The sequence below is a fragment of the Schistocerca serialis genome, chromosome 2, assembly GCF_023864345.2.
Source record: "Schistocerca serialis cubense isolate TAMUIC-IGC-003099 chromosome 2, iqSchSeri2.2, whole genome shotgun sequence".
NCBI classification, from domain to species: Eukaryota; Metazoa; Arthropoda; class Insecta; order Orthoptera; family Acrididae; genus Schistocerca; species Schistocerca serialis.
The window spans coordinates 99457904-99470767 of NC_064639.1; the positions used below are offsets into that span (position 1 = coordinate 99457904).

At 44.9% G+C, this 12864-nt stretch overlaps 1 protein-coding gene across 1 annotated transcript in view; it reads left to right on the forward strand.

Moving 5' to 3' along the window:
• Positions 1–211: 211 nt before the first annotated feature.
• LOC126456783 (elongation factor G, mitochondrial) overlaps positions 212–12864 on the forward strand; it is an 80556-nt gene continuing 67903 nt past the window's right edge. Inside the window, exons 1-3 of the mRNA XM_050092566.1 lie at positions 212–426; positions 566–721; positions 1879–2011. Coding sequence (XP_049948523.1) covers positions 355–426; positions 566–721; positions 1879–2011 — 361 coding nt within the window. The 5' untranslated portion in view covers positions 212–354. The remainder of the gene's footprint in view (positions 427–565; positions 722–1878; positions 2012–12864) is intronic.

Here is a 12864-nt window from a genome sequence, read left to right on the forward strand (position 1 = left end):
ACATGAGTGATGCCTGTGTGCTATAGTGTCTTTAGCTGCTATTATATTTAATCTGAGATGATAGTCCTTCTTTACTGTGCCCAGGATGTTGAATTTGAAGTTGACACCGACAGCTTTGTTGCATGTATGTTTGGTGCCATTAATCAACATGCTGTACTGGTGCATTCGTTGTAAGTGGGCAAGTCTTTGCAATCCCTCTTGTCGATAATGTTTGACACCATGTGTTTGTAATTAGCGGTGCTGTGAATAGTGTAAAAATGTTGTTATATATGAAAGTGAAGTAATAAATTCGAATATTTGTGTCCTAAATAGTAATTCCGTGTTTAGATATTAAATATTTAGTGAGACGGAAACATGTCAGTTTTTAAGTACATCGATCGAAAATCATTACGTAAAATCTTAAAGCTAACCTCAAATTTAAAGGAGGTAAACCAGAAAACATAGTAAAATATCATGAATGTAATATACTGTAGCCCTATATCCTGTTTCCTCCCCATAACTGTTTGATTTGTCCTTATTGTCCCAAGTTTTTTCACGCTAGTAGATAACTTGTTTTCTTTTACAGGATAGAAATGTTTTCTCATCTTACGCCAAATATGCTGAACATAAAGAATTGGATCACATACGGAACATTGGCATCTCAGCACACATTGATTCCGGGAAAACAACTCTTACCGAAAGAATATTGTTTTATACTGGGCGAATCTCAGAGATGCACGAGGTATGTCAGAAACCCGCCTCAGTAACATTTAGAGGATTCTACAAACGTCTCACTATATCCCAGGAGTCCACACTGTTGTGTTGACGTTCTCCATGTGTACAGTCTTCTTTCTGTGTCCCTGTTTGCAATAAAGTACTTCCGTTTCATGTAGGTAGGCAAGTCCCTTAGCCCTCCAGTTCCAGGCCGCCGCCACCGCTTTCTCTTCTTATGTACGACATATTACTTCAGTATTTCGTCCATAAGATGCTCGTGAGCGTTAGATACCAAGCTAGCAGGTGAATAATTTCGACTGTGAGGCGCAAACCTGTGGTATCTCTATGTTATTGATCCAAGCGAAGTTAAATGGGCCATGCTTTTAATTTCCAGGCCTAACTGAAAGATCAGTGAGTTTCATTTGTGGAGTACTGAAGCTCAAGTTTCCGGTACAGCCAGCAATTTTTTGGCTTTGATAAACAAACCAATACTGCTCCAATAGATTGATGACATCATTACCATGGAGGAGATGTGACTTCTAGAAACATCTGATGGATGTTGTCGCTAACAACAAGAAACCATTAACAAAACAGAAACCATCAAAGTAGTGAGGCTTCCACAGGAATAAGTTTATTTAGGTTTGCATATTCTTGTTTGTAAAGCCTTGAAAATATCAGACGACAGTAGTAAAAATGGAGGTTTTCACCAGGGCCGTAATTGTAACTTTGAGGAGTGTGTGTGTGTGTGTGTGTGTGTGTGTGTGTGTGTGTGTGTGTGTGTGTGTGTGTGAAAAAGATACGTTAGTCATTACTGTCTTCATTGAAAATAGCGTTTTATTGTTTGACACATTCGTTGAGTCTGGAAACCCACAATTGACCCATCACCACCCAACCTAACCTGGGCCTCAGACTATATTTCAGATCAGTCTGTCCCCAAATACAACTGCTGGCAGAAACTCAAAACAGAGTGTCAGTGTCACAATCATCAATATACTAGACATATATTGTGAACTGGGAAACCAATATTTACATAGAAATTGCTATCGTGAGCTTTTGTAATGTAGCTTTACTGGCTCCTACCAGTTCTTTTGCAAGTGCTGTTATACCTGATCTTTGTCATATATTTGCATAGTTTGTTACACAGTTTCAAGTTTCACAGAGTGTGAATACAAAATTTTTTCACAGGTAAAAGGAAAAGATAATGTTGGTGCCACAATGGACTCTATGGAACTTGAAAGACAGAGAGGCATCACAATTCAATCTGCTGCTACATACACACTTTGGAAAGGATATAACATAAATATTATTGACACACCAGGTAAAAAGCTTTGTATTTATATTCATTATTTGATTGTAAAAGAGAACTTTTGTCCCAAAATGTATTTTTCAACATGTAGTTTAGAATGGTCAGCGTCTTTGGACACTTATCTTTATATATTTATTTTTTGTTATGTTGAGCAGTTGAGTTTCTGCCAGTTATACGTGTCTTTCTTGCATGCTATTTCAACTGCGTGACTCCCAGTCTTCTTCAGGTGCTGTCTGATACTGATTCCAGTGTGGAACAAGTCTGGTATTTATGCTTATGTTGTGTTAGGTGTTTCTCTGTGGTCTAAGCTGTATCCGGCACCCTTGTCTGTGGTATGTGCCAACCAGTAGCAGCAACTGTATTGTTTTCTATTAGCCATGGCTGTTCTGAACAATGCGCACATTTTGTGTTCTTGTCCGATGTCAGTCTTGCTGTATGGAGTTCTGAATGATCTCCAAGTCATGTTACACATTTTGCCTTTCAATTGTTGTCATTTAAGCCATCCTGTGATCTAGGACATCCTGTTATTGTGGCATGCCATGTCATGCGTTCTGTCCGAGGTCCGTGCCCACCAGGAGGGTCTGCCGTGTTATTTTCAGGCCGCTGGTGTTCATATTGCCGCTCTTGACTTGGTAGAATGTCCTCAGGTATTGGGTCTCTTGTCTGAGGTACTATTTCATGTGCATCCTTTGCTACATGTACTGAGCTGTTTTCTCTAACTCCATCTTTTATACCTATGTCCTGCAGGGTCTTGATTTTGCCTCTGTTGCGTCTTCAGAAGATAGGGTTCCTGGCAGAGCTTAATCTCAATAGATTCTTTGATGATGCTGTCCCAGTATCTCAATGTTTGTGTTAGGATCTTGGCAACATTATAGCTCATGGAATGACTGAGTTCTAAACAATGCTTGACAGACACTGACTTGGTTGCCTGTCTGAGCCGGTTGTGCCTTTGGTGTTCTTTGCACCTGATGTCAATAGTCCTAGTCATCTGGCCGTTGTATGCCATATCACATTTACATGGTATGTGGTAAAGGCCCAATTTCTGTAAACCCAGCTCATTCTTAAAACCCCCTAGTAGAGCCTTAATCTTGGTGGATGGCTGTAACACACTCTTGATGTTATGTTTGAGGAGAATTCTGCTGATTTTGGCAGATGTGAACCCAACAAGTGGCAAATATGCAATCTCCTTGATTTCTTTTTGTATCTCTTCAGAAACCTCTGGTGGGGAAACAGGCCACAGTGTCTTTTGAACATCTCGAGGAGAGTATCCATTTTTGTAGAAGACAGATTGTAGGTATTCTATCTCCATTGCCAAATTATGTCAGATGTAAAATCATCATCTCGAGAGCAAAATTTCACAATCATTACTACTCAAGGACATGTGTTCATCTTTTATATACCAATGTAAATCTGTTTTTATTAAATATGACCTGCTCCAAATATTATTTACTGATCTTCGTACAAGATGATGAACCTGGGCTGTAAATATATAAACAATACAATCAAATGTTATTGCGTGCATTTAAAAAAAGGATAGTACTCTTACAGAGATGTTCAAAAGACACTGTGCCCTCTCTCTCCAACAGAGGTTCCTGAAGAGGTACAAGAAGAAACAGAGAATGTTGTATATTTGCCATATATTGGGCTGATATTTACCAAAATCAGCAGAATTCTCCTCAAACATTACACCAATAGCATGTTACAGCCACCTACCAATATTAAGGCTCTACTAGGGATTGTGAAGGGTGACCTGGGATTACAAAAACTGGGCTTTCACCACATACCATGTGAATGTGGTATGGCATACATCAGCCAGACGACTAGGACCATTGACATCAGCTGCAAAGAACACCAAAGGCACACTCGGCTCAGACAGGCAACCAAGTCAGTGACTGCCGAGCATTGTTTAGAACTCAGTCATTCCATGAGCTATAATGTTGCCAAGATTCTAACACAAACATTGAGATACTGGGACAGTGTCATCAAAGAACCTATTGGGATTAGGTCATGCAGAATCTCATTAACTGTGACACCGGTTTCCACTTGAGCTCTGCCCGGAACCCAGTGCTTGATCTTGTGAAGATACAGTGGAGGCAACACCAAGATCCCAGGGGACACAGGCATAAAGGTGGAGTCAGGAAAAAAAAACAGCTCAGTATGTGTAGCAAAGGATGCATGTGAGATGGTACCTCAGACAGCATACTGGAGGATGTTCTATCGAGTCTCGAGCAGTAATTTGAACACTATGAGCCTGAAAGCAACACTACAGCCATTCCTGGTGGGCATGGACCTCAGACAGAGTGTCCCACGCAGCATGTTCTAGATCACATGAGACCATAAATGACAACAGTCAGAAGCTAAAATGTCTAACACGCCTTGGACATCATTTAGAACTCCATATAGCAAGATTGAGCAATGGATAATAACCACAAAGTACACACAGAGCATTTGAAGCAGCCACAGCTAGACGGAAATACTACAGTCACTGCTATTGGTGGGTGCATACTGCAGACAGAGCACCTGACATGACATGGACCATAGGCAGGGCGCCTAGCACAACGTGGCATAAATACCGCACACGTTCCACGCTGGAATCAATATCAGATAGTACCTGAAGAAGGCTGCAAGTCACACAGCTGAAATATCATGCAAGAAAGGTGCGAATAACTGGCAGAAATCAGATTGTCCAATATGACAACACCTTGCCAGGAGAGCATGAAGAATTATTAATTATAGTTTAAAATTTTTTCTCGTTTATCTTTCCCAAACTTCCATAAATTATGTAACTGGTGTAGAGCCTTCATTAAATCTGCTGTCCAATATGGACATAATAGTTAAATTTTGATGATCAGGATGCTATTTTAGATCTACAGCTATATTTCGAAAGCCACCTTATGGTGTGTCGTGGAGGGTACGTATGATATAGCTGTGATTTCAACCCCTTTCCTGTGCCATTCATGAATCTCCCCTGCAGGTCCGAGGGTTAGAATAGGCCCAAGGTATTCCTGTCTGTCGTAAGAGGCGACTAAAAGGAGTCTCACACGTTTTGGCCTTTATGTGATGATCCCCTGTGGGGTTTGACCTCCATTTTTCAAAATTTTCCCGAAGAGCGAGTCATTTGGGGAAGGGCGTCTTACATGGTGCTTGTGTCCATTGTGCATTGAGATCTTCAGCCCACTTTCTTGTCGTTGCATTGCAGTCCTCCCCATTCTCCATCTCTTGGGCGAGGACACCTTCCTGGGTGCGTTTTCCACCATACTCTATGCAGTGTCACTTTCTGTGCCGACGATGACCATGGACTTCTTTGCACCTCATATTCAGCACGGTAGCCAGTCCGTGGTGGTGGGGCTGCCATGTACCCTGTTGATTGTAGCCCCCTGACAACACAAGGATCGCTCTGGTGATGCCTGCACCGTTAACTCCCCATGTATGCCGAGGAGTAGATGCCCGTCACCCTGGGGCATCGGGACTCCTGGCAATGGCCATTCTGCCAGGTGGCCTTTGCTGTGGCTGGGTGGCACCCGTGGGGAGGGCCCCTGGTTGGAGTGGGTGGCATCAGGGCTGGTGACATGCCATGAAGCATAGTACATCATCTCGTGCTGATTGTCCGCCGCCAGCAGTCTCTAAGCAGGCAAAATCTAACTACAATGCTAAGAAATATGGCCCCAAGTCGTTCCCCTCCCTGGCCACACCATGGGAGGAACGCCTGGCTGAGAATGGCAGTGAAGTTTATTTGCTCCATTACCTTGTATGCTCGAGAGTTGATGGGGAATCTTTCATGTCCATGAAGCCTCAGTTTATGGAGCATTTGGAGGACAAGTTTAGGGGCGTGGAGGGCTTGTCCACAATGTGCTCTGGTTCAGTTTTGATAAAAACAGCATCCTCTGCCCATACATGGGCATTTCTCTCTTGTGGCAAGTTGGGGGGGTGTTTCTGTTACCATCACGGCTCATGTTGTTGTTGTTGTTGTTGTGGTCTTCAGTCCTGAGACTGGTTTGATGCAGCTCTCCATGCTACTCTATCCTGTGCAAGCTTCTTCATCTCCCAGTACCTACTGCAACCTACATCCTTCTGAATCTGCTTAGTGTATTGATCTCTTGGTCTCCCTCTACGATTTTTACCCTCCACGCTGCCCTCCAATGCTAAATTTGTGATCCCTTGATGCCTCAAAACATGTCCTACCAACCGATCCCTTCTTCTAGTCAAGTTGTGCCACAAACTTCTCTTCTCCCCAATCCTATTCAATACCTCCTCTTTAGTTACGTGATCTACCCACCTTATCTTCAGCATTCTTCTGTAGCACCACATTTCGAAAGCTTCTATTCTCTTCTTGTCCAAACTGGTTATCGTCCATGTTTCACTTCCATACATGGCTACATTCCATACAAATACTTTCTGAAACGACTTCCTGACACATCTATAATCGATGTTAACAAATTTCTCTTCTTCAGAAACGATTTCCTTGCCATTGCCAGTCTACATTTTATATCCTCTCTACTTCGACCATCATCAGTTATTTTACTCCCTAAATAGCAAAACTCCTTTACTACTTTAAGTGTCTCATTTCCTAATCTAATCCCCTCAGCATCACCCGATTTAATTTGACTACATTCCATTATTCTCGTTTTGCTTTTGTTGATGTTCATCTTATATCCTCCTTTCAAGACACTGTCCATTCCATTCAACTGCTCTTCCAAGTCCTTTGCTGTCTCTGACAGATGATCCAGGGGGACCTCGTTTTGCAGTCTGATGAGTGGCGAGATGTTCATTTTGTGTGGCGCATCCATCGGGGTCCGAGGGATAACCAGGTTGCCACCGGTGCCTTTATCTTGGCCTTCGAGAGTGACACATTGCCCAAGAAGGCCAAGGTGATGGTCTAACGTTGTGACGTCAAGCCATATACCCCTCCCCTGATTCTGTGCTTTAATTGCTGGAAGTTCGGCCATATGTCTTCCCGCTGTACTTCCAGCCCCACCTATCAAGACTGTGGATGTCAATCGCATCCCAATACTCCAGGTGCCCCGCCTCCCATCGGTGTCAAGTGCGGAGATTATCATTCACCTTGCTTGGCAGACTGCAGGATTTTACACAAAGAGAGGAAAATCATGGAATATAAGACCCTGGACCGACTGACCTACACTGAGGCTAAGAGCTACCTCATATGTCGCTGCTACGAGAACAGTTGTCGCTCCATCAGTTCCTTGAATTCCTGTCATCTCACAGAACCGGGGTGACTACACCTGCCCCCTTGGTGGTGGGGGGGGGACTTTCCTCCCTGTTGGTCCCGCACCACCTACTTCGGGAGCAACATCCCCCAACCATCGGGAATTTCAGTCCCCACTTCTGAGCTACAATTGTAAGGCTTCCTTGGCTCCTCTCACCAGGAAGGGGTCCCTTGGGTCGCTCCCTTCCCGGGTTTCTTCTAGTGGGAAAGACGGTCATCCTCAGTCCCAGAGACTGATTCAGTGAAGTCCTCGCAGCCAGGGAAACCCAAGGAACAACCCGAGAAATCGAAAAAGAGACCCTCAAGAACAAGGAACTTGTGGTGCTACCCACACCACCGCTACCTAAAAGCTCTGCGTCTGAGGATGGGTGGAGATTCTGGCATCTGCTGAGGACCTGGATCTCGCCGGATCCTCAGACACAGTGGATATAGACTGCTTAGGCAAAAAGTCAGTGACAGCAGGTGACCCTGAGGCATAAACTGCCTCATTGAATGTTCCATGCCTTCCCAGTCTCACGATGATGTCATCCTCCAGTGGAATTGCGGCGGTTTTTTCCATCGCCTGGCTGAGCTATGGCAGCTGTTAAGCTTTACATTTGCTTTCTGCATTGCCCTCCAGGAAATATGGTTCTCTGCAATGCGGGCTCCTGCAGTCCGCCACTATAAAGGATATTACAGGAACCGTAGCGACTATAATCAAGTGTCGGATGGAGTTTGCGTTTATGTCCTAAACTCAGTATGTAGTGAAACTGTTCTCCTTCAAACCCCTCTTGAAGCTGTGGCTGTCAGAATTCGGACTATGCAAGAAATAACTGTCTGCAGTGTACATCTTCGTCCAGATTGTGCAGTATCCCTGAATGTATTAGCTGCACTGATTGATCAACTCCCTAAACCTTTCCTACTTTTGGGAGATTTTAATGCCCATTACCCCTTGTGGGGTGACACTGTGCTTACTAGCCGCGGCGGAGATGTCGAAACTTTATTGTCCCAGTTCGACCTCTGCCTCTTAAATACTGGGGTCGCCATATATTTCAGTGTGGCTCGGCTCAAAGTAGTTACTAGGCTACTGATTTATCAGTTTTCAGCCCAGGACTTCTCCCATCTATCCACTGGAGAGCACATGACGATCTGTGGGGTAGTGACCACTTCCCCACCTTCCTGTCACTGCCCCAGCATCAGGCCCACGGATGCGTGCCCAGATGGGCTTTAAACGAGGCAGACTGAGAAACTTTCACCTCTGATGTCACTGTTGACTCTCCCCCACATGGTAACATCGATGTGATGGTTGAGCATGTGACAACCACAATTGTTTTGTGGCAGAAAACGCAATCCCTCGCTCTTTAGGGTGCCCCCGGCGAAGGACTTTCCCTTGGTGGTCGCCGGAAGTCACTGAGGCAATTACAGAGTGTCAGCAAGCTCTACAGTGACATAAGCGGGACCCTTCCCTAGAGCCTTTAAGCAGCTCTGTGCCTGTGTACGCCAGCTTATAAAACGACGGAAGCAGGAGCTTTGGGAGAGGTATGTGTTGACCATTGGGTGCCATATGTCATCTTCCCAAGTCTGGATGAAGATCAGATGTCCTTTTGGGTACCAGACCCAAACAAGTGTCCCTGGCGTGACCATCAATGGCGTGCTATGTACCGACTCAAATGCGATTGCCGAGCACTTTGCTGAGCACTAAGCTCGAGCCTCTGCGTCGGAGAACTACCCCCCAGCCTTTCGCACCCTCATACGGTAGATGGAAAGGAAAGTCCTCTCATTCACTACAGGCCACGGTGAACCCTACAATGCCCCTTTTACGGAGTGGGAACTCCTCAGCGCACTTGCACATTGCCCTGACACAGCTCCTGGGCCGCATCTGATCCACCGTCAGGTGATTAGACATCTCTCATCTGACTACAAGCTCCATCTCATCATCATCTTCAACTGGATCTGGTGTGATGGTGTCTTTCCATCGCAATGGCATGAGAGCACCATTGTTCCGGTGCTCAAACCCGGTAAAAACCCCCTTGATGTGGATAGCTATTGGCCCATCAGCCTCACCAACATTCTTTTGTAAGCTGCTGGAACATATGGTGTGTCAGGGTTGGGTTGGGTTGGGTTCGGTTCTGGAATCACGTGGCCTACTGGCTCCGTGGCAGGGCAGCTTCCGCCAGTATCACTCTACGACTGATAATCTTGTGTCCCTCGAGTCTGCCATCCAAACAACCTTTTCCAGATGCCAACACTTGGTTGCCGTCTTTTTTGATTTATGCAAAGCGACACCTGGCGACATCATATTCTTGCCACATTATATGGGTGGGGTCTCTGAGGTCCACTCCAGATTTTTATCCAGAATTTCGTGTCGCCTCTTGCTGTCTGTGTCCTAGTAGGTGCCTCTCATAGTTCCCCCATATTCAAGACAATGGCATTCCGCAGGGCTCCGTATTGAGTGTCTCTCTCTATTTTTAGTGACTATTAATTATTAATGGTCTAGCAGCAGCTGTAGGGCCATCGGTCTAACCTTCTTTGTATGCAGATGACTTCTGCATTTCGTACTGCTCCTCCAGAACTGGTGTTGCTGAGTGGCGCTTATAGGGAGCCATTCAAAAGGCGCAGTCATTAGTTCTAGCCCACGGCTTCCAGTTTTCAGCTGCAAAGTCATGTGTCATGCACTTCTGTCGGCATCGTACCATTCATCCGGAACCAGAACTTTACCTTATCGATTTTTAGGACTGGTTCCTTATACCCGATTGACTTGGCTACCTCACCTTTGTCAGCTTAAGCAGAAGTGCTGGCAGCACCTCAATGCCGTCCACTGCCAGAGCAACACCAACTGGGGTGCAGCTCTACAGAGCCATTGTTCAGCCTCTTGTTCAGCCTCGCCTTGACTGTGCAAGTCTGGTTTACAGTTTAGTGGTGCCCTCAGCGTTGCGTTTACTCGGCTCAGTGCACTTCTGTGGTGTTCGCCTTGCGACGGGAGCTTTTAGAATGAATCCGGTGCCCAGTGTCCTGGTGGAGGCTGGAGTCACTCCATTGCAGATCCAACGTGCACAATTGCTTGCCAGTTATGTTGCACACATTCGTAGTTCTCCTGAGCATCCGAATTACCGTCTCCTTCTCCCACCCATGGCTGTTCATCTCCCGCATCGGCGGCACAGGTCAGGGCTAATAATTGTGGTTCACGTGTGATTGCTTCTGTCTGAACTGGAGTCCTTTCCTTTACCGCCTCCCATCCAGGTCCGTCCGCATACACCTCCATGGTGTACACCTAGGCCGCAGATTTGTCTGGACCTGTCGCATGACTCTAAGGACTCAGTTACTCCTGCCACTCTCCGCTGTCACTTCCTCTTGACGTGTTCCGGGGCTGTGAAGTGGTTTACACCGATGGCTGTATGGCTGATGGTCATGTTGGCTTCACCTACTCCACAGATGACATTTTGAACAGCATTCCTTGCCTGATGGCTGCAGTGTATTTGCTGCAGAGCTTGTGGCTATCTCTCATGCACTTCAGTGTATCCGTTCATGCCCCGCGGAATCGTTTCTTCTGTGTACTGACTCTTTGAGCAGCCTACAGACTATCGACCAGTGCTACCCTTGCCATCCTTTGGTAGCGTCCATCTAGGAGTCCATCTATGCCCTGGACCGGTCCCGTTTTTCAGAGGTGTTTGTGTGGATCCCAGGACATGTTGGCATCCCAGGCAACGAACTTGCTGACAGGGTGGACAAACAGACTATGCGGAAACTGCATCTGGAGAAGGGCATCTCTGAACCTGACCTGTGTTCTAACTTACGCCGTAGGGTCTTTCGGCTTTGGGAGACGGAATGACATAACAATACACACAACAAACTGCATGTCATTAGGGAGGATGTGTGGAAGACCTCCATGTGGGTCTCTCGCAGGGAATCAGTTGTCTCTGCCGGCTCCTCGTTGGCCACGCTTGGTCGACCCTCAGTTACCTCCTGCGGCACCTGGTTGACAGTGGCCCATATTCTGCTGCACTGTCCCACTTTGACTGCCCAGCGACGAAATCTTGGGTTACCAGACTCAGTGCTGCTAATTTTATCTGACAGTGCCTCATCGGCTGATTTAGTTTTACGTTTTATTCATGAGGGTGGGTTTTATCATTTAATCTAAGTTTTAGTGCATGTCCTTTGTCCCTCTGTGTCCCACACCCTAGTGCTTCTAGGGTTTAGGTTTTAATGTGTTCTCCTTTTTTGTTCTCATGGTCAGCCAGCCAGGGTAATCTGCTTTTTTGTTTTAATCTCATCACCTGGTTTCTTCTGTTTCTGTGGTTTTCTTGTCGCCTTTTGTCCATTTACATGTTTGTTGCCCTTCATCATTGTTGTGATTTTTCCTTTCATTCCGTTTTGAGTTGTCAGTCTCGTTTATTTTATTCTCACACTTGTGGCATTGTTTTATTCGGAACAAGGGACGGATGACCTCGTAGTTTGGTCCCTCTCCCCCTCGTTTAAACCAACCAACCAACCATTCAGAATGGTACATGGGGAGAAAGTACGTCACCAATGCTGCATATGAGGTCTAGAATTTTTGTTTCTCTCATCATGAGGTTTTGTGTGAGACATGTGTAGGAGGAAGTAATATGTTGCCAGGCTGTTCTTGGCATGCACAGTATTGGAATTTAAACAACAATCACGTCCATGAGGGAAAATTCAACTCTTGTAGCATCAGCTACTATTTCCGTTATGCTTTTGCACTTACAAAATGACAGTGACAAAATGTGCATCTCTTGTAATCTTCCCTGTGTCTAGTATTAAGATTAACTATTAAGGGTCCCAGGTTAATAAGCAACACTCAAGAATTGGGAAGTGGTTAAATCAGTGTTCTGTAACCAAATTCTTTTGTGCGTAAATTACCTTTTCTTGGGTTTCTTTCAAGGAATCTCTCTCTGGGGCATCAATGTTCCCCACAACCAGTTTTATTGGGTGATTCTTTCATAGTATCATCAGGATGAAGATGATATATCTTTTACATCTATAACTGCTTTATTGCATGAGTGCCTCAGGTGTTTTACTCTTGTTCTGCTTAGTTTGGAAAGTGCAGGAGAGAGGCAACTCCTTTGGCTATCATGCTGATCTGTAACGGGCAATCAAAAAGTTTCTGTTTGAGTGTGTTGTAACATGTATGCAAAATAGCATGACTCTGATACGAGTATATAAGCACAAACTTGTAGGCAAGAGATTAGTGTGGCATTTGTATCTTTCTGACTTGCATGCGGTAAATGCAGAAATGTTAACTATGGTGATGTTATTACCAAATGCATTCAAACAGGACCAATGTATTGTTAGTCTTTTCCTGGAAGCTGTAATGTAATTAACTGTCGGAGATAAAGTTTATCTCATGCAAAAAGTACGATGCCCACAGTAAAGAGTTAAGGTAACTTCATTATGTTGCCAGAAAATGTGTTTATTTAATTATGAATATTTTCTTTTTTGATAAATAATGGTTTCATTTGAGATGTTAAATGTTGTATATTTATATGTATCTTTGGAGTTTATTAAGGTCAGTAGACCAAAGAATCTGGAATGCAGGAATGTCTGCAACTTCCGGGCACATGTTGGCTTGCCCGCCACTTCTTTGTCGGTATTAGAGGGAGATGGGCGTGTTTATGTGACCAGTGCAGTATAATGCATTTAGAGT